This window comes from Schistocerca cancellata, chromosome 10, assembly GCF_023864275.1.
Source record: "Schistocerca cancellata isolate TAMUIC-IGC-003103 chromosome 10, iqSchCanc2.1, whole genome shotgun sequence".
Taxonomy (NCBI): domain Eukaryota; kingdom Metazoa; phylum Arthropoda; class Insecta; order Orthoptera; family Acrididae; genus Schistocerca; species Schistocerca cancellata.
The window spans coordinates 120,913,415-120,936,978 of record NC_064635.1 but is presented as its reverse complement, the minus strand read 5'-3'; the positions used below and the strand labels follow the sequence as shown (position 1 = coordinate 120,936,978).

At 38.6% G+C, this 23,564-nt stretch overlaps 1 protein-coding gene across 1 annotated transcript in view; it reads left to right on the top strand.

Moving 5' to 3' along the window:
• Positions 1-23,564, top strand: part of LOC126106422 (symplekin) — a 117,003-nt gene that overhangs the window by 53,870 nt on the left and 39,569 nt on the right. The window contains exons 12-13 of the mRNA XM_049912698.1: positions 2,660-2,870; positions 13,094-13,289. Of these exons, the coding sequence (XP_049768655.1) occupies positions 2,660-2,870; positions 13,094-13,289 (407 nt within the window). The remainder of the gene's footprint in view (positions 1-2,659; positions 2,871-13,093; positions 13,290-23,564) is intronic.

Here is a 23,564-nt window from a genome sequence, read left to right as displayed (position 1 = left end):
GACATTAATCTAAGGTTATGTAATTGATTAATCTAAGGTTATAATGCATATAGTGTTACTTCTACAGACAACCATTTTTTAAATAGTTATTGTTTTTGCAAAGATTAATTTCAAATTATTATTTTTGGCATATGCCCGTATTTTGCTAAGTGCATATTCAATATGGTGGATTAACTCTTCACCAGTTTTGCTGAAGACTATCGCTGTCAAGTCATCTGCATAGAGAATGGTATCAGACGTAGGCTGCTGTGCCATACCAGTGACCTGATACAAAAATAGTTGTGACCTTAATCTTGTCTTGAAGCTTGTTGAATGCCTAATTGTTTCTCCAGCTAGACAAGAAATTTCTTGCAACTGTAAATGAACAAGTATCCTTAGTTTTCTATTTGCTAAATACCATAATACCATGACATCCAACACAGAAAACCAGTCAGTTTGTGGAGGTGCATTCGCATAACTCCCCCCCCCCCCCCCCCCCCCAACACACACACACACACACTCACACACACACTTTCTATTAACAAGATACCCAATAACTTGTGTGACCAATTCATTTATTTCATAGATTGTGCTGCAGCCTGTTCTGAAACCATAATGTTTGCGTAAAGTAATGCTGTGGGATGAATTATGATTTTCAGTCTTAATCAGATGCAGATCTTTCAAATATTTTTGAGGAAATTGGTAACAGAGAAATAGGCCTATAGTTCCCCTTTTCGTCTTGTTTGCCCTTTTAAATGAAGTGACCAAAGTTCAGGATATTTTAGATAATGATGAAAACACCCCTCGCCAGAAGACTGGTTGATTATGAAGGAGAGTGGATGTACAATATTATGACAGACTATTCTTATAATTCTAGTGAGAATCTCATCCCAGTCTAAATAATATAATTCTTAGGGACATTAAATTACAACATAAAAGACAGGAGAGTAGAAAATATAGATGTACATTAGACAGAGAAGCTGTTTTGATTAATAATTTGTTTAAAATTCTTGAAAAGGTACAAATGTTAGATTCTATATAATGTAGCAGAATTTTATACATGCACTTGGTAATTTATCAAGGTTCACCAAGAATTTTCCTGAGCCTTAAATTTTCATATTTCATTAACTAATATGTTACACGAGTAGAATTAGATATTTCTGTAAAAAGGTAAATTAGAACTACAATATTGTGACACTGAACTTCCTGAAGGATTACATTCTAAGATTTGAACATTCTGGAAAACAACAGTCCTGAATAAAGTTAACTTTTTAATCACACAGTTAAGAAAAGATATCTTCGTATGAAAGAAGAGTGAAGGTTTTCATATATGGCGGACTAATCCTACAAACAAAAAGTTTTTAGCTGGGGCTTAGTGATGGAGTGCTGGTGGTTTTAGTGAATTTTAAATTTTTGAATATTTCATTTAAGAAAATATTTATGCATGACTTGTTAACACTGTTATCAGTTATCTCTTAACTATACATTGAATAATGGTTTGGTAAATACAGCTTGGATAAGAGTTCGGAGATCTCATATCTGCATAGTGTACGTATGGAACAGAGGATAGAAAATAAAAGAAATGATTTTCGTGTAGGAGTGCTGTACAGGAAGTGGAGCAAATATTCTGCCTTGCTATGTTTTAGGATGCTCCAGTGTAATTCCTTTGAGCTGCATTATAACCCAGGAACCTTCGTTGCCTGATACTACGAGGTGTTTCTCTGTTTCATATGTATATCTTTCCTCTTTGTCCACATAAAGATGACCAGTTGTGCTGCAGACAGTTTCCACATTATAGCTTTTGGCCAAGGCTTTCTTCAGCAAAGAAAACACACACCTCCTGCACACAAGCAATCGCACACATGACCGCTACCATCAGAGCTGTGGTAGCAATCGTTAACCTGAAGCTACAATGTGTAACTTTTCATTGTGCCTGTGTGCAACTCAATGGGTTGTCTTTTTTCTTCATTCCTGTAATTCATTCACAGCATTCTAATTAACTGAAAAGTAGATTCAGCATGAGACTGTTTTAACCCATGTAAATACAGGGTTATTCTAAATGATGGACCCATTTTCAAAAGTCGTATTTATTCAAGTACAAATCCAAAATGAACAAGCTTTATATCAACAAAAAGAGGAAGTTTGAAAGGTTTTTTTTTCCCTCCGTAATGTTTAATGTCAGTTTAATAAATTTGATAGTTTGTAATTAATTAGTTTTAATAATTATTTAATACTTAGAGATGTGATAAATGTTCAATGTGGCCATCGTTGGCTGCATGGAACACATCGACACAGTAGCCACACACGCAGAAGCGTATCTGCCATTACTGAGTTCATGGCAACAGTGATCAGATTCCACAGATTGTTCAGAGTGGTTGGTAGAGGCGGAATGTAAACAGCTTCCTATTGCCACACAAACTCTACCGGCCACTTCTGAAGCCATCACTGCCCGCCAAAAACTTTGAAACTTCCTCTTTTCATTGATATAAAGTATGTTCATTTTGGATTTCTACTTGAATGCATATGAATTTTTGAAAATGGTTCCATCATTTAGAATAACCCTGTATTTATAGTATTTTCCATCTATTATTGCACTCAGTCTACATGCCTTAAAGTGTGCTTTGGTTCTTTGTAATAGACTCATTGTGTCTGAAATATTCTTATGTTTGGTGATTTACAGTTGTACTGGAATTCCTCCTCGAAGACATCAGAGGTAGGATAGACCTGGCATTTGCGTGGCTTTATGAAGAGTACAGCTTCATGCAGGGCTTTAGCCGCCTGCCACCGTTTATAAAACGTGAGGAGACACCCGAGCATCGGTACGACAAGCTTTTGTGTTCTCTGGTGAAGTCACTTGGTGATCGCCCAGGCCAGGAAGGCAAAGATGGCTCGTGAGTTTCTGCCAACAGTTTTCTTATCCTACAGTCTTTAATACTTTGTAGTAGTGGCTCATATTGTTGACTTCGTTTCATGTCATTCCATCTGTGATAATACACCAGTTGCTTGAGAATACAATTCACCACAGATATTTACAGCAAAGGATAGGAGGCTGATTTAATACGAAAGAGCAGATTGAGAGGCATTACAACAAAGCTAGAATTGGAGGGAATTGTCAGTAACATATCAAACAATGGAAAATCCAGGACAGGATGTAACAACGTTATGAAAGGGGTTGTTGCTATTTGCCACATAGTGGAGATGCTGAGTCGCAGATAGGCACAACAAGGTCTTTGTCGAAAATAGACAAAAAAACACACACACAACCACAGTCTCTGAAGCTGCCAGAAACTGTTGCCTGTGTGTGTGTGTGTGTGTGTGTGTGTGTGTGTGTGTGTTTGTTTGTTTACACAGGCCTTGTTGGCTGAAAGCTAGTTTTCTGACAGTCTTTTAGTTGTCCATATCTGCAACTCGTCCTCTTGGTTATATGGTGAGTAGCAATTATCGTTATCATAATATTGTATCAGTAACATATGTCTGATGTAGAAGTATGAAATTAATTTTATATGTTAAAACATGAAAGTGTTCTTAACATAAAATGATCTATCTAATAGCTTAATTTTAAGAAATATTATTGATCATAAAGTTGTCAGATCAGAAGATATTACATTACACCAGAAAGTTCTATGAGCAGACAGATAGAGTTGCAATGGGGAGCCCTTTGTCATCTACTCTTGCAAATCTTCCTATGGAAGATTTTAAGGAAAATGCTCTGTTCCTGCTGACATTATAACTTGTGTGTTTTCTTAGATATGCAGTTGATGCTTTTGTTGTTGACCTTATGAAAGTGACAATTCAAACAGCTTTTTGAGACACCTGAATTCAGACGACCTAAATATTTGCTTCACAATGGAGGTGGAAAAAGATGGCTACTTTACCTTCCTTCATGTGTTGGTCAGGGGGAAGGGGAGGGTACATCGCAACATGCCAATTTGTAAGAAGCAAACCCACACTAATTTGTATATACAGACTAGTAATTGTCACCATCTGGCTCAGCATGAAATAGTACTTCATACCTTGATTTATCATATCAGACCCAGAAGGTTTTTCAGCTGAGCTATATCACCTCAATGTTACCTTTTGTCAGACTGGGTATAGTGAGAGACAAATAGGAGAAGTGTCATGCTGTCAGCCAATAAACCAGACCCTACCCTTGTTTTCTTGTGACTTGAGTGATTTTACTATGGGAAATTGAGAAAATATCTCTCTAAACAATTATTAGGATAGCACAAATAAATACCTTTTATTATTATGAATTTCTCTTCCTACACTTCATAGCGGAATTTTCACATCAAATATATCCTTTACGTAAAGTGAAAGTATCACGTTGGTAGGAATTATCATATATCGTCATAGATATGTGAGTATTTTACTGCTACAAAAATTATCTCTGGTATGGCTATTAAATATTTGCTTTCTGGCTCAAAATAAATTGAAATTTTTTTTAAATTCAGCACTATTACTTTGTCAGGCTCAAATCAAGAGTTGATCCAAACTTCTGCTAGTGTGGTTTTACGTAAAGATAGATTTTCAGCAATCAAAGATTAACTTTAACATGCAGGTTGTTCAGAATGCAGAGTGCGAGAAGTTAAAGAAAAGTAATTTTAAGCTACTTTTGGAATTACATTGAAATACCACATAAGCTTCCACCCGTACAAAGCATTGGCCACATTTATGTAAATGGTAAGGGGAGGAAAAAGTTTCAGTTCCAAAGCAAAAATAAATTTTTAAAATTCAACTCTGATAACTATTATTTAATGGTAATTTAAGTTACATGAAGAGACAGCAAGCAAGCCTCTATACATTGAATGACATACAGAGCGACAAGCACAAGACAACACAAGAGCTAAGCAATAAGATAAGAAAGACAAGCGAACAAAGAGAGAGGAACTGTGGCGGCTTTCCTTTATATAGTATTTCATTGAATCTTTATATGTCACCAAGAAATCTAAAGTCTCAGTACAGTACTTGTGGTAAATATTCTTTGTTAAACAATTTCAGTGTAATTATTTTTTTCCACTAATTAGAGGCATTACACTGACCATAAATTGAATGAGTGATGAGGACAACGAGGTAGCACCAAAGCCTACAGCTTTTTTGTACCTTACACATGTAGCATTTCCAACAGCTTTGGTTGTGTTGTTTGGAAATGCGGTGTGATTTGTGTTGATTACCATCCAAGATTAGGGTTCTTTTAGGGTCAGTAGATCAGATCCCTGGCTGTTAGCAGCACCTTGCCAGCTCTCACCTGTGTAGTGCTAATGGCAGCAGGTGTAACTAGTAGCCGTTTATATTGCTGCCACAATCCTGAGGCATTGTTGTGGAGATGATTTACAAAATTGTATTATGTGGTTGCTTGAGATAGGCACACCTAGCCCACTGCAGCTGGTGGGATCTTCTTACTCTTGACTCAATTATGAATTAAGGCCATTTTGGGTTCTGAAATGGGTGATCTCAGTTTACCTAATGTGGATGTCTACCATGTCCTGTGCAGTTGTAACGTTTCATATATTGGTTCAGTTCCTCAGGACCAGAGAGGACCAGTATAGAGATTATAGATCCTAAACCTCATACATGCTTAAGAGGGCTGTGCAGATCTGCAATTGCAGAATGTTGCCTGGGTATTAGTCATCCGATAAAATATAAAGCAAATTCCGGATGCACTTCCAGTCTTTGGGAAAATTTTGTGAAGAAAGCTGTTCAGGTGAAAATAGCGAGTGACTTTATAGATGGAGGTGGATGTTTTTGCTTAAATTCTGTCTGTAATACTGCTCTTACTGTGATAAAACAGATGGACAGACTTGGTACAACTTGCTCACCCATTATTAAGTTGTATTTCACTATTAGTAATGGCTGATGTTGGTTTCTTCACTTGTGTAATGGTGCTAGCTGTTCAAAATGTATTTTGTCTTTTTACATACAGTCTTTCATTTCTGGTTGACATAACCCTCCCCTCAGAATCATTAGTGGGCACATAAAAGAGACTCACAATATTGCTAGCTTTCAGTTGAGTCATCCTTCAGGTAACCTTAGATGGATCTGTCTGAAAGTTAGCAACATTCTCAGTCTTGTTCATGTGCCTACTGATGACACACTGCACCAACTATTCGATGAATTGTTACCTTTATTGCAAGAGCTGTTAGCAAAATAAGTTCTGAAGCTGTCGGGAGCAGAGAGGAGTGGAGGTAGTGGAGTGTTGTAGGCATTGCATGACTCAGTATGAATAAGGCAGTGCCACAGAAAGGTTTTTGAGTTGTTTTATGTGTGGTAACAAAATGGCTGCTAGCACCAAAAATTCTGTCACCTGTGAATTATGTGCTGAATTTACTTTGTATGTGCAAAATTTAAAATCAGTAGACATTCATAATGAACTTTTTGGAGTAAAGAAAACTGTGGGTGATAGTGCTGTACAGAAGTGGTGAGATTTTTCAGGGAGGCTGGACAGTCATTCACATTGAAAAAGTGGGCAACCGGCTGCTTTGAGGAATGAACATATTGCAAAGGTTGATAACAGAATTGGAGAAAATCTTGGGCTCATGACTACAAACTCATCAGTTGCTTTCTCTTAGATATTGTCGACAGTGTTGTACAAACTTGTGACTGATAATTTTGGCCATCACAAATTTTGTCCGTGATGGGATCCCAAAGCTTCTGACTTATCTCTGAAAATGAAGAGGTTGGGAGCCACATTAATGTTCCTGATAGGTTCATGGGGAAGAAGACGAATTTGTTGATCTTATTGTGATGGGATGAAATAAAGGTTGCAAATTTCAATCAGGATAGACAAAATCAATTGCTGCAGTTGGGCCACATAAGCCTGCAAAATGCCACCACAAATTTCCTGCACCAAACCTGATAACTTGTTTTTGAAACAGAAATGGAGTACTCCATATGGATATTATGGAAGGAGGCACTACAGTAAATCAGAATGGCTAGACACACAGCAGTTTGAAGATAATGAGGCATTAAAGGAGCATCAAAACACACGTAGGTGGCAAAATTGTAAAAGGATGTTATTGTAAAACTTGTTCCTCAGTATTATGAGTGCTTTAATGTAGGGAGAAGTAATATAGAAAATAGTTGATAGTTATAACTTCAAATTTGTATGTATTAAAAAACATCTTTATCTGCTGGAGTTTTTTGGAAATTAATGGAACTTGTTTCCAGCATAGCCCTAGTATATTCCAGCAAAAAATTACCAAATTTAAAATTATGAAGTGAAGTGTATTATACAACGACAACTGTAATTGTATACCTATGTTTATCTGTTACAGTCTTTATATGACGTAAACTTCTAGCTGTAGAGAAATTATATATATTTTTTAGCTTCCTAATGTAGTACTTTAATTTTGTGTGTGTAGAAATGCAGAATATGTTAATGAGGTATTACATATATGAGGGATGTTCAGTAAGTAATGCAACAGATTTTTTTCTCAACCAATTTTGATTTTAAAATTGTAATGTTGTTTAGACATCCTCAAATGTTTCCTTGATGTGTCATTTCTAGTAACTCAATCAGATGGCAGTGCTATAACCAGTGGCAGCTCGTAGGTATGCATTCTGGGTGTTCACAAATTTTTAAATTCAAATAAATATCAGTGTGTGGGGGAGAAGCTCTCCCTGATGTTATTCAATCTGTATATTGAGCAAGCAATAAAGGAAGCAAAAGAAAAATTCGGAGTCGGTATTAAAATCCATGGAGAAGAAATAAAAACTTTGAGGTTCACCGACGACATTGTAATTCTGTCAGAGACAGCAAAGGACTTGGAAGAGCAGTTGAACAGAATGGACAGTGTCTTGAAAGAAGGATATAAGATGAACATCAACAAAAGCAAAACGAGGATAATGGAATGTAATCGAGTTAACTCGGGTGATGCTGAGGGAATTAGATTAGGGAATGAGACACTTAAAGTAGTAAAGGAGTTTTGCTATTTGGGGAGCAAAATAACTGACGATGGTCGAAGTAGAGAGGATATAAAATGTAGACTTGCAATGGCAAGGAAAGCGTTTCTGAAGAAGAGAAATTTGTTAACATCTAGTATAGATTTAAGTGTCAGGAAGTCGTTGCTGAAAGTATTTGTATGGAGTGTAGCCATGTATGTAAGTGAAACATGGACGATAAATAGTTTGGACAAGAAGAGAATAGAAGCTTTTGAAATGTGGTGCTACAGAAGAATGCTGAAGATTAGATGGGTAGATCACATAACTAATGAGGAGGTATTGAACAGAATTGGGAAGAAGAGGAGTTTGTGGCACAACTTGACTAGAAGAAGGTACCAGTTGGTAGGACGTGGTCTGAGGCATCAGGGGATCACAAATTTAGCATTGGAGGGCAGCGTGGAGGGTAAAAATCGCAGAGGGAGACCAAGAGATGAATACACGAAGCAGATTCAGAAGGATGTAGGGTGCAGTACGTACTGGGAGATGAAGCAGCTTGCACAGGATAGAGTAGCATGGAGAGCTGCATCAGACCAGTCTCAGGGCTGAAGACCACAACCACAACAACATCAGTGTGTGAAATTAATAGCAACTGCTGTATAACAGTTATGATTATCAACATATTTATACAACTTCAGCCACTGTGAGTAATAATAATAATAATAGTAATAATAATAATAACTAGCCAAGAATAAAAAGAAGACATGGGTGAATGAGGAGTGTGAAGAAGCACTAATACAAAGAGCTCAAAAATGGAGATCTTCGAAAAAAGAGGAAGACCTTGAACAATTCAGACAACAAAGAAAAAAAAAACATCAAAAATAATCCGGAAAATCAAAAGAAACTTTGAAAATTCTCAGCTTATTGAAATAGAAGAAAATTTTACCAAGAATAATAATAGAAATTTTTACCAAACTTAAACACATACTTAAAAGATATCAGGCACCAAGTATTTGTTTCAGAGATGAAAATGATAAAATGGGATTAAATAACAAAGAAGATTGTGAAATTTTAGCAAAATTTTTTGAAAAACTGTTAAACTGTCCAGTTCCAACAGATAAATTGGAATTTCCAGTGACACCTCAAAATCTAGAGGAAGATTTCCCACCAACGGAGTTAGAAATTCATGAAGCCATCAAAACACTCAAAAACAATAAAGCCTGTGATGAAGACTCCATTACAGTAGAATTATTGAAGTGGTCAGAACCAAAAATCATAAAGGATCTACAGCTGCTTCTTGAGAACATTTGGAAAACAGAAAAGATTCCAGTTGAATGGAAAACAGCATTAATCCACCTGCTACATAAAAATGGAGACAAACAAAATGTCAATAATTACAGAGGAGTGTCACTTCTGCCAGTGGCATACAAAATATTATCAAAAATTCTCCTGAACAGAGTGGTAGATACTGTAGACAAACAACTGGGAGAATATCAGGGTGGTTTTCAAAAGGGAAGATACTGTGCAGAACAAATTTTTAACTTAAAGTCATTAATTCGCCATAGAATGTTAACCAACAAACCAATAATATTGCCATCTATTGATTTAAAGAAAGCATTTGATTGTATAGACAGAGAAACAATAGATAAGGTCATCAGAGAAATTGGTGTTAAATCAAAATTAGCAAATATAATTCATGAAACACTAACAGGTACAATATCTAAAGTCAAATTTATGTGAGAAGTATCTCAGCCATTTAAAATAAAAACTGGTGTTAGAGAAGGTGATAGTTTATCACCTTTACTGTTTCATTGTGTTCTATAATAAATTGTAAGGATCTGGAATTCAGAACTAAAAAATCACAAAATTGAACCAATAACTTTGGGAAGGAAAACAAATGGAATTAAGGTAAACTGCTTGGCTTTTGCGGATGATTTTGCAATACTTTCAGAAAACCTGACAGAAGCAGTTATTCAGATAAACCTTCTGGAAAAAATAGCAAACACAACTGGTCTCAAAATTTCAGCTGAAAAAACTAAATTCATGACAAATATAAAAAATGTGCCAAAATTCATAGAAACACAAATAGGTAAAATAGAGCGAGTAAATAAACTTAAATATCTTGGAGAGAGTATACAACAGAATGGACTAGAAAAATCTGCAATAGATGTAAGAATTAATAAAATGGAAAGAACATATGGTTTGACCAAAAATGTTTACAACAAGAAATGTATATCTAGAGAAACAAAACTAAAACACTACACCACAGTGGTATGACCAGAATGTTTATATGGATCTGAATGCCTACCGATGAATTACAAGATGGACAGACTAGAGGTACTGGAAAGGAGTATTATTAGAAAAATAATGGGCACAATAAAAACTGCAGGTGGTAGGAAAATAAGAAGTAATGAGGTGGTCTACAAAAATATAGAGAAAACATCTGAAGTAACGGCCTAAGGCATGTTAACCTTTTTCGGACACCTCTACCGAAGGGGTGGAAATAGACTAACAAAACAAATACTCCTATATTTCTGGAAGAAGAAATTGACAGTAGCATAGATTACAGAACTAAGGAAAGATCTAGAAAGAAACATAATCAAAGAATCAGAAATAACAGAAAGAAACTATTTTAAAAATAAAATACTAAATTTGGAAGGATTTCAAAGCAGGAGAAATAAAAAATCGGGAACAACATGGAAAGGAAGAGACTTCATGGGGAGAAAATGAGGGAGTACTGGAAAAATAGGAAACAACAACAAAGGAAGAAGAGGAACTGAAGTTGTTAACATGACCCTAGTTGGCCAATACGATTGTAAATAATGATAATAATAATAATAATAATAATAATAATACACATAACTTGTCTGAGGAAAAGGAAGAATGGTTTTGTAGAATTTTGTTGTTTTGTACATAATTAAGTACAGTTTATGGCAAGAACAACATAATGCTTAAGCTTTTGCTATTGTCCTTTCCACATCTTTGTGTAAGTGGAAGTTTTCATGGTCTCCCCCCCTCGCGAACAAATGTACAAGATCTCTTAATTCAGCTATTATTTAATGAATTAACTTCCTGGCTGAAAATCAGGAATTCTGTCATTGTATCCACACAACAGCTAATGCTTTTTGCACACTTCTTTGTTAAATGTTCACTTGTAGTCATGCTTATTTGATTTTGTCGCTTTCTCAGGCAACAGATCTGGTCTGGGAGGCCCCACTTCCCTAGTGGATAAAGTTTCCTGTTAATTTTCTTTTGTGTTAGCACTTAATACAGGTTCAACAAAATTCATGTTGACACTGCACAGGAAAACCGATTCCTCCACAGTAAACAACCAACTCCAAACACAAATTGCCATTTGCGGAAAGTGTCAAATTCAAGTACTACTATCTACCAACGAGATCACTTGAATAGAATACACATGAGGTGCTGAGAGCCATAAGTGCCTAAAGCACACCGTTTTCGACCCCCCATATATGAGTGAATGGCAGAGAAACCAGTGAGACAGCTGTTCGTAAATATTCAGATGTACGTCCAATGTGGGCCTGCAGTATAGATAAATCTGATCCACCAAAAGATCAACAGATTTCGGAAGCATGAATAAATGTTAGTCTCACAATTGATGATTATGTACTCTGTGGTTCTCAGCACCTCAAATGGATTACTGTATGATAAAATCCAAATCTTAACGTACTATATCTCATTCAGAACCCAAAAAATAGGTTTTTCTATCAGTATAACTATAACACATAGTGATGCCCAGTCTAATTTTACTATGTAGCAAGTGAATTGTCATATACATGGGGTGTGCTATCGCCTAGCAAGATTTATGCCAAGCGAACCTGGATAAAAGTCTGCCACCTGTTAGCATTGGTGGAAACTTGGTATTGAGGGATAGCAGTGCATGCTGTGAACCATGCACATTGTTGATCAAATCCCTATGTATTTGGCCCATAAGGCAATTAAGTCATGCCAGTTGCACATGCATAGAAGCTCCTTAAAACATGCACAAGTGAAAGAGTGCTCGTGACCCTAATGCCAAGTTTCACTGAGTCTAGAGGAGCAATGTAGAACAATGTGATAGATTTAGTGTTGTGTATTTCAGATTACCGCCTCTACATTGCATTTAACAGCATTCAAGGAAAAATAACCAATAAATCCATAGGAAGAAGCATATCTTATCAACCGAATGAAGAAGAGGGAATCTATCTGATCCCCCACATGTAGGTTTGATGCACAGAGCTGTGATACGTGCAGTTGCAACCCACAGATACACTTATTCGATGTAATCAAGGAATAACACTCGAGCAATTCAGTGCTCATCTTGACATCTTTGTTCATAGGGCTGAAACTTGTCCACCGTTAACATATTCAAAGGTTTGTACGCATTGGGTTTGTCGAACTTTAATAGAAAATCATAAAGACGAAAGAAGGATCATCAGTGTTGCTCTTAGAGGCCGGGTATGATGATTTCTTTTTGAACATTGTCACAGACAATGAAATGTAGATTTACCTCTTTGAAACTGAAAGAAAATGGAAGTAAACAGCATGGTACCACACATCGTCTCCTTTGTAGAAACAGTAGCTCAAAACCACACCCTCAGCTGGTAAAGTCAAGGCTACAGCATTCTTAGGCTCCAAAGGATCTCCATCACGGTAAAACAATTAACTCCGAAGTCTTAGTAAATTAAAGAAATGATTATAGTGTGTTTGTTGTAACACATATGTGAATGTTCTCTTTCTCCATGATACACAAGACTGTGGACCCAAAAGGAGATCACTAAACTACAGTGGACTGCTCTTCCTCATCCGCACTACACCCTGGAGCTCACATCATTCGATTTCCATCTCTGTGGCCTTCTGAAGAATGGACTCTGTGGGGAGAACTACAGCAATGTTGGTGAAGTTATTGCTCCACCAAGAACCTGGCTAAGAAACAGGCCATTGGGGTGGTACCATGACAGCATAGGGGCTTCACATTAAGGGAGCGTAAGACGATATAATTAAACGGATATTATGTTGAAAAATAGAGTTTTATGAATTGGGGAACAACACGGTGTATTTATATCATGACTAAAACTGACTGCTTTGAGAAAAAAGTATTGCATTACGTATTAAACGACCCTCATATTGTCATCTCGACTTGATCTGTACATATCCGAGACCTTATATACAAGCTGCCTTGCCCAGTAACTGACACACAAGCTGCTTATGTATATAAGAGGACCAATGAAATGTACAGGTTGTTATTCCGGCTGTTCCTCGAGGCTCCACTGGTGACGGATGAGGCGGTGGACATTCTGCGGAGGATCTGTGGCGACCGGAGCCGCGCCGCGGCCGGCATCTCCCTGCTCCAGGAGCTGGTTGTGCGACGGCCTCCGAGGAAAATTGTCTTCCTGAATGCTCTCCTGATGCACACAGCCCACGAGGAGCCAGAGGTTTGTATCGTGTCATTTCACGAACCACCTGCATCTGCAGAAATGAATTTAAAATCTGGGCAACCTGATCTCGTGTATAGCTTACATTGAGGTGTACACACCGCTTGTATGTGTAAATGAATGGAGTGATGTGCCATAAAGTAGTAGCTAGTAGTAAAAAAAAAAAATTTACCAGTCCAGCTCCAGGTTTGTTGCACTATGCCAGAAGAATTAATTCACACGTAGAATATGTCGCCATTGTCTATGGCATTGTGCCCTGGGAGTTCAGAATGAAAACGGATGTACAGGAAAATGACAAGTCGTTGGATGGAGCATCTCTTGGAGTTTAAATTTGTAATATGCGCTGTTGCGTAGTTTCAGAATGCACTAGGCACGTCAGAAAAAAGCACGTAATGGAGCAATACTTGCATTTGGTGTCCTCGAATTTGCTAAATGTGAGACAGTTGTGACGATTCAGTGATTAAATACCAGATATCAGATGAAAGCTCCAACAGACAAAACTGTACATGGGTGGTACAAAACACTCCATGAGATTGGCTGCCTATGTGATTCAAAAAGAAAACAGGGCGGCGGGGACCGGCAGCAGATGAGGTGGTGCAAGTGCGGGAATTCTTCATCAGGAGTGTGAAGAAAGAGATTTATGTGTGAGAAGACACTGCAGATACCCCAGTTGACTGTCTACTCAAATGTCTACTTGTAAAACCATACCTGCCACAGTTGTTCCATGCACTGGCTATTGGGGACAATGGGCTTCGTTCTGATTTCTGCATTGACTTGCAGTGGCTGCTGGAGAAAGGCGGTTTTTTGCAGCGTTTGGTTTTCAGTGTAGAAGCCACGTTTTGTGTGTCAAGAAAGATGAATTGTCATAACATGCGTCTTTGAGCCACAGGACATTCACACAGGATCGTGTAATGCATTTGTGATTCACCTAAAGTTCGCGTCTTATGTGCCATATCTTCTTAAAGTTTGCATAGAAAACTGTTGTTAGTTTTGTGTACCTGGACATACTGCAACAATGGCTTATGCCACAATTACAGTAACACAGTAGAGACTGCTGCCACAATGCAGTACTTCACCACACTTTTTTTTTCTCCAGATGTTTTTGATTACCTCAGTGAAAAACTGCCTCAGTGTTGGATTGGAACTGATTTGCCATTGTTACATTCCTCTCGATCAGTGGCCCCCGAGATCACCTGACTTAATTTCATGTGATTTCTTCTAAAGGGGTTATGTCGGAGATCACATGTTCCTGCTTCCGTTGTCACATAATTTGAGATTTGCAAGGAAGGATAATTAATGTGGTCACTGATATCCACAATGATGTGTTGGAACATGACTGTCAGTAGTTTGACTGTCATATTGATGTGATCTCTCCTGTTTTCTTGGTGCTGTCGAAGAATGGTGTGCTTCTAAGCATCCTGCCAAGTTGTTGTTGGCATTTTATGCACAATATTTTGACAACTGACCCAGCTGTCCTCTTCAGTGCTGTGAGTTTTGCTGTCATGTGTACCTGCTGCTTAGTCTCCTAAGAGTATGTGAACCGTTGTTGGACTCACACTACTATTTATTGCCAGTTTGATTCCTGGTGCCCACTACAACCTTTGATGCTCTTTCCTTTTTCAGAGCTTCCACTGACATTTCATGTAACACAAATTCTTCCTCTATTTTACAACTGTGGTGGATGATGAAATGGCAGTGGGATCTTAAAAGAGTGAGTGCTGGAACCCCAAGCCTTGTTAAAATTTAACCACCATCCCTGTTTGTCAAGTATTATGACATCCTTACTTCAATAGACTACTTATTGTAATTTTATGTGGCTCACTGGCCTGGTGCAAGCCTTTCAATTGGATAGCACATTGGCAACTTGTGTGTCACTAACCTCTCTCTGTTATCCAACTGGGGAAAGGGATCCTAAAGTTTAATGTGAAATCTGAACGACTTGTCGTTTATGGTGACTCTTTACATTGTTGAGAGGTGAAGGCTAGATTAAAATGCAGACTGAAAAATCCAAGGTCTGACCAGGATTCGATCCCATGAACTCTCGATTTCCAGTCAAGTGCTTTACCGCTAGACCACAAGGCATGACACGAGACAGTTTCCTTAATCATGTTGTTCCAGAAACTTTGCGTTTGTACCACAGTACTGGTCTCATCGTAATCAATTCTGTGATTATTTTGAAGTAGTGCTCAGTGACAGCTGATGTGCTTGGTTGTTATAGTTGGTTGTGTCAGTGCCGTCTCGTGCATCTCTCATTATCTGTTCCAATAATCTGCCCTATGTGACACATTCACCTGAAATGCAGTACACATCTTGCCTTTGGAGACTGAGATCATCTTTAATGTTGCAAAGAATACCTTTCATCTTAGTTGAAGGAAGCAAGGGTTCTTGATTTTGTCGTTAGTTAAGTTTGGTGTTCTAAGTACCGGATTTTCAGAACAATATAACAATATTGGCAAGTGCTGTAATTCCGTCCTTGTCCAAAAGTGTTAGAGCTCTGTGGACCAAAGTCCTTGGCATCGAATTTCTTTGTGAAGGATGGCGATGGCTGGAAATTTGGACGAGTTGTGGTGTGATATTATTGATGACTAGGGCAGCAGTGGAGGAAGGCAGTGGCAGTAGCGACGTGGAGGCTTCACTTGAGAACAGGAAATGAGAAGCTGTCAAATGATGGCTCCACTGGTCTTATCTCTGCATTAAGTGAGGCAACAGGAATCACATTCTTAGATTCCTCCACTCATTTATGCATTGAATGTACCTTTCCAAGAATAAAATATTAAGAAAGTAAGATAATTAGACCAAAGAAAAAATGAAAATAAAAATGGGTCAGCCCACAGGAGATAACATGATATTACTGTGCAACACTGCCTCCAGCCTCAGTTTGGGGAGAAAGTCAATTCACAAATTTCTTCAGGTATGCTGTATTCAGCTGGAACAAGTTGTCAATTATTAGATCATGTAGTACTAGCAAACTGTGGGGATTTTGATTGCTACATTTCACTTGCACTTCCAAATAGCCTCACATGTTTTGTATGGAATTAAGACCTGCCGGTTCAATATTGTAGGTGCGATGAATATCAGTGTGTTCTTAAAATTGTGAAAAGTGTGCGCTCCCCTGTGAGTGCAACTGTTGCCGTCTTAGAAGTTGAGATCATCGACAGCATACTCGTGAAGACATGGAAAAAAGGGGGAGGGGGCAACAGATAGTTACTGGGAATATTGAATAAAAGTCATGTTAACAGTAACCTGAAAGAGTGGGCCCAAATCATGGTATGAAAAACACCCCAAAACATCACAGAACCACCTCCAGTCTTAACTACAGCCTCTACACACTACGGTTTAAATGTCTTATTGGGCTATCATTCACTAGACACCTTGCATAATATGAAATGAGGCCAAGTTGTGACTCGTCAGATCAAATTAGATGTTGTCAGTCAGCTACTGCAGTTTCTGTATTGTTGGGCACATTGGATAAGTGCAGCTTCACACTGAGAACTGAGGTGATAATAGTCATGGGATATCTCCTAATATCAAGTTGGACCTCCTTTTGTCTGCCATAATGCAGCAACTCGATGTGGCATGGATTCAGTAAGTCATTAGAAGTCCCCTGCAGAAATATTATGCCACGATGCCTCTATAGTCGTCCGTAATTGCGGAAGTGTCACTGGTGCAGGATTTTGTGCACGAACTGACCTCTCGATTATATTCCATAAATGTTCTATGGGATGCACGTTGGGTGATCTGGGAGGCCAAATCATTTGCTTGAATTGTTCAGAATGTTGTTCAAGTAAGTCACAAACAATTGTGGTCCAATGACAAATTGAAGTCCATGAGTGGCTGCAAATAGTCTCAAAGTAGCTGAACACAACCATTTTCAGTCAATGATCGATTCAGTTGTACCAATGGACCCAGTCCATTCAATGTAAACACATCTCACACCATTAGGGAGCCACTGCCAGCTTGCACAGCACCTTGTTGTCAGCTTGGATCCAAGGCTTTATGGGGTCCACACCACACACAAACCCTACCATTAGCTTTTACCAATTGAAATTGGAATTCGTCTAACCAGGCCACAGTTTTCCAGTAGTATAGGGACCAACTGATATCATCACAAGCCAAGGAGATACGCTGCAGGCAATGTTGTGCTGTTAGCAAAGGCACTTGGGTTGATAGTCTCTGTCATAGCCCGCTAACACTAAATTTCACCACACTGTCCTAACGCATATGTTCTTCGTACGTCCTACATTGATTTCTGTGGTTATTTCATGCAGTGTAACTAGTCAGTTAGCACTGACAACTTGATGCAAACGCTGCTGCTCTTGGTCGTTGAGTGGAGGTCATCAGCCACTGCACTTCTGTGGTGAGAGGTAATGGTTGAAAATTGCTATTTTTGGCACACTCTTGACACTGTGGGTCTTGGAATATCGATTCCCAAGCAATTTCCAAAATGAAATGCCCAATGCGTGTAGCTCCGACTACCATTCTGCTTTCAAAGTCTGTTAATTCCTATTGTGTCGCCATAATCGCATCGTAAAGCTTTTCATGTGAATCACATGAGCATAAATGACAGCTTCACCAATGCAGTTCCCTTTTATACTGTGGGTACATGACACTACCACCATCTGTATATGTGCAAATTGCTATCATGTGACTTTCATCATCTTGGTGTGTGTGTGTCGCTGTGAGAAGTGGTCTTTGTGAGGTACTAGACTCCAAATGTATATTGGATCCAAATTCCTTCCTGAAGTTTGCTTAGAAACTGGTTGAAATGGACCTGCGTACTCTGATATCAACAATTCCAATTCGGCTTGAAGCAGATCGTCATTGACAAGGTATGAGACTTGCATCTGTGCCCTGTTGGTTAGGATATTTTCACACCACTGCTCTTACTCAGTGTTATCTGGCTGAAAATGCTGTACCAGTCCTTATACACACATTATACAGTCTGCATTGATACGCCAACAAATGGTATCTCCTTTCTCCCATTCTGTTACATTCAACCATCTTGCTGTGCCAGTTCTACATAATTGAGTCACATGTACACAACACTTTGTTGTCATGTCTTGTATCAGTGGTGAAAGGTCTTGTAACCACTATGTATCAGTTGTACACTATCTACAGTGCTGCAAAGCACCATTGTGCTCTTTTAATTGGGAGGCTAATATTTTGTCCAGTAAGCTCAATTGTTCAATCTGATTACTAGATGGAGCCTGTTCCAAGGAAGGGACTGTTGAGATACTATTTGTGTGTGGTATGTGGGGTCATTGAGATATTTTGGAAAGCTTGATAACTGTAAAATGCAAATGAAGGGATTGCTTGTTGATATGATGGGTCTAAATGAAATTACAAGGCCTGTGGATGTAGATCTTCGGAGCAATGACTACAAAGTAATTTCCTCAAGATATTAAAAACCAGTATAATGAGACTAACAAGAGAGTTTGGCAAGTAAGTAAAGTATTATTTTCAATGCAGTGATAGAATAGTCTTGGCAAAACTGGAGATTTAGCTTGTTGTCCTGAATACTATTAAAGTTTACATCCCGACTACTGGACCAGCAGACAAAGAAGCAGAGAAAATACGTAAGCAGTTAGAGGTAGTAATGGGCCTGGACAAAGGGAATATTTTAATTATTGGTGACTGGAAGGCAGTACAGTATTTGGAAAATTTGGACTGGGAAAAAGATTGGTTGTGTCAGGATTACGGAGAAAAGATGTGTTGCATCAGGATTACAGGCAGATACCAAATTGATCACATTTTTGTAGAACAGATACACTGATGGCTAATCAAACAGTGTAAGACTTATCCTGGTGCTGATAGTTTGTGTGACCACAGACCTGTCTGCATGAAAGCCAATCTTGTATGAGAAGAAAATAAGAAGACCCAAGACCAGGCGAAGACATAGCATGACCATACTTATGAATGAGAATTCCAGAATAGAATTTGAAAATTCTATGCAGTAGAGGTTGAATAAATTGGCAACCAATACAATACATGACTAATAGAACAGACTGAAAAATATTACTATAGAAACTACAAAGCAAATGCCAACACCACTAGGATTTCATGGATACACGTTTCCGTTGAGCTGATTGAGGAAAGAATGCTGTTCAGAAACGCTAATAGTGACAGAGGTGAAGCAGATTAAGTGGCTAAAATGAAACCTAAGGAAGTATAAATTGAGGAACAGTGATAAAAATGAAGGAAATGTGATGAGAGGATGTGAAGAAAAAAACCTACCATGCAGTTCAGGCATTTTTAAGAATGAAAGGCACCAGAGGACTCGGTGAAAACCAGGGGTGCCCTGTGTATTACATACAATTACGAACTAACACAGTACGACTATACATACACATTTATTTGGTATAAATTGCTTGGAATTAATTATTAGTTAATTGCTGAGGCTGCAGATACATCATAAGGTAAACTTGCACCAAAAATACTTGGAGAAGAGTTCAGTAAAGCTGTTGAGGAATTAAAGCTAAAAAGCATCCTTGACATGTTGCAGTAACTAGAGAAATGCTAGAAGTCTTATGCAATAAAACAGTTAACTTTGTATATGAGTTCATCAGTGATACGTATGAAAAGCCAGAAACACATCAGTGATACGTATGAAAAGCCAGAAACATCTGAAGAATTAAAAAATTTTGTTGTACATAAAATAAGTCCGCAGCTCGTGGTCTTGCGATAGCGTATTGCTTCCCATGCACGGGGTCCATCTTAATGTTCACCTGTTCGTTCCTAACCCAATGTGATACTTCAGATGTCAAAGATTTGACAACACCACCATGGGCTGTAGTGGGAAGGCTACAGGTGCAAATTGTGGAGGCTCAGCTTGTGAATCGGACAATTCTTGTACATTTCCTCCGAAATGTATAAACTGCTCCGGAGGTCACACAGTATGGAGCAAAAGTGTAAGGTTTACAACAAGGAAAGGAAAATACAAGAGTTGAAACTCAAGAGGTGCATACGCTATGGTGAAGCTAAGAAAGATTTCAAAGCTATGCAACCTGTGGTTTTTGCTACTTCTTTTGCATCAGCCCTTAAGAAGCCAATCGCCAAGTGTGAAGCCTCCTCACAAACGCAGACCACAGAGTCAAGTATGAGCACATGCACTTGTTGGTGTACCTGTGGAGGAAATGCTACATTTGAAACAGAAATCATTCAGAAGCCATCAGCGATGGGCTTACCATCTAAGCCACATACCACTGCCCACCGTCAGAAGCCTACTAGCTGTTCCCTCAACCCAAGCAACCAACTCCTTCCATAAGAAAGGAAAAAGTCTTCAAAAAGTAGTTCAAAGTCAAAGAAAGTGGCAGTTAAACCTACCGATCAGTGAGCTCTCTCCCTCACAGGTGGAAACTATGCTCTTGAGGATTGGACTTCCAATTGGATGAACCAGAAAGCCGGGAACCAGCTAATGTACCCCCAGACCTTCCGGCTAAATCACCGCCTCTGAGGGAGAAAGAAAAGACCAACCATCACTAATCATTGGCTCCCTCAGGAACTTCTATGTTGCAGTGGAATTTAAATGGATACAAAATCACATTTGGAAGTAATACAGCTCCTGGTCCAGGAGAAAGCGTTCTGCATCTCCTTACAAGAAACTCATTTTAGGGTCGCTAACACAGCTGCTTTATGGGGTTACCAATCCTACAAGAATGCTGTTTTCTGTTTTGTGTCTCTTTGCTTCACACATCGATTCGCTATGATGAATGGTTGCCTTTCCGTAAATTTACGTATTGCTCCAGCCAGGAATTTCCATTACTGTTAAAAATTAAGTTCTGTTATGAATACCTAAAACAACCACATCAGACAAGTGTGAAGATCATAATAAAGCAAGCTTCCTATGCTATATTTAGGAGATGTTGATGAGCATCAGAAGTGACACAATATCACACGAAACCTCCTTGAAGATCAATTTGGTTTTAGGAAGGATGAGGAACTAGAGAAGTATTAATTAGCTTAAGAAAACTGTATGAATAAATGCACACAATTTATTTACTCTCATTTGTAGGTGTATTTGATTTCAATAAAGCTTTTGACAATGTACATTATGTGACCAAAAGTACCCAAACACCTGGCTGAAAATGACTGACAAATCTGTGGTGCCCTCAATTGGTAATGCTGGAATTCAATATGGTGTTGGCCCACCCTTAGCCCTGATGACAGCTTCCACGAATGCAGGCATACGTTCAATCAGGTGCTGGAAGGTTTATTGGGGAATGGCAGCCCATTCTTCACAGAGGAGAGGTACCGATGTTGACCGGTGCGGCCTGGCACCTAGTCAGTGTTCCAAAACATCCAAAAGATGTTCCATACGATACAGGCCAGGACTCTGTGCAGGCCAGTCCATTACAGGGTGTTATTGTCGTGTGACCAATCCACCACAGACCGTGCATTATGAACAGGTGCTCGATCTTGTTGAAAGGTACAATCGCCATCCCCGAATTGCTCTTCAACAGTGGGAAGCAAGGAGGTGCTTAAAACATCAATATAGGCCTGTGCTGTGATAGTGCCATGCAAAACAACAAGGGATGCAAGCCCCCCTCCGTGAAAAACGCGACCACAACATACCACCACCACCTCCGAATTTTACTGTTGGCACTACCCATGCTGGCAGATGACATTCACTGGGCATTCGCCATATGTACACCCTGCCATCGAATCGCTACATTGTGTACTGTGATTCGTCACTCCACACAACATTTTACCACTGTTCAATCGTCCAATGTTTATGCTCCTTGCATCAAGCGAGGCATAGTTTGTCATTTACCGGCATGATGTGTGGCGTATGAGCAGCCGCTCGACCATGACCTCAAAGTTTTCTCACCTCCTACCTAACTGTGCTTGCAGTGAATCCTGGTGCAGTTTGGAATTCCTATGTGATGGTCTGGATAGATATCTTCTTATTACACATTATGACCCTTTTCAACTGTCGGCAGTCTCTGTCAGTCAACAGATGAGGTCGGCCTGTACTCTTTTGTGCTGTCTCTTCACGTTTCCACTTCCCTACCACTTTGAAAACAGTAGACTTAGGGATGTTCAGGAGTGTGGAAATCTCATGTACAGATGTATGACACAAGTGACACCTAATCACCTGACCACGTTAAAAGTCTGTGAGTTCACGGAGTGTCCCATTCTGCTCTCTCATGATGTCTAATGACTACTGAGGTCGCTGATATGGAGTACCTGACAGTATGTGGCAGCACAATGCACTTAATATGAAAAACATATGTTTTTTTCTGGGGTGTCTGGGCACTTTAGATCACATAATGTATATTGGCTTAAGATGATGGAAGTTGTAAGGTATATTATGATAGATCACAGAGTTGGGGAAAATAACTGAGCAGCTTTTTATGAATTATTCAGAAGTTATTAAAATAAGACAGTGATACGTAACTTGTGAGAATGTATAAAGATGTTGACCCTTCTGTTTAATTTATACAGTGGAGATCTAATATAAACATCTGGACGGAACAGCTATTAAAAGGGAAAGCATAAAAATGCTTAGATTATTATGAAAAGAATAGTTGCTATTCATCATACAGCAGAGATTCTGAATCGCAGGTATGCACAACAAAAAGTTTGTGTGTGTGTGGGGGGGGGGGGGAGGTGTCTATTTTTGATGAATGCCTTGTTGGCCTTACTTTCTGACAGTCGTTTTGTTGTGCCTATCTGGGACTTTAGCACCATCTCCCCTATATTATGAGTAGCAACTATCCATTTCATGATATTATCTTATTCTATCCTGAATTTTCCATTCTTAGATTATTATGCTTATATATGTTAATATAATTGGAACACAGCCTTCTAAAGGCCTAGGAGTCATGCACAGGGTGTATGAAAACATATAATATGAAAATAAAAAGCAGAAACTGAAATTTTGGTATGTTGTAAAGTGCAAAAATTGTATGTGAATAAGGATGGATGTAATTGGAAATGAGGTAGTACCTTTGAGTATCTTCAAATGATAGGACCTGCCTGGAAGTGAGATGTAAAATTGTTGTAACTAAAACAGCTTTCAATAAAACTAGGTACTAGCTAACAAGGCAATCTTACAAATGGGTCTCCCTTCAGTTTTGTTAACATGTGCATGTTTTGAAGGTCCGTCAGAGACATTTATATCACTAAATGGCTAACCCAGTGCACGCTCAGGTTGCACGTAGCCTCAGTGGTTATCAGAGGGCAACAAAAATTTAATTTTCAGTATTTCATGTAATTATTGGCCTAATTTAAAAATTGAAAATGCCATCATACTCTCCCCATAAAGATGTATAA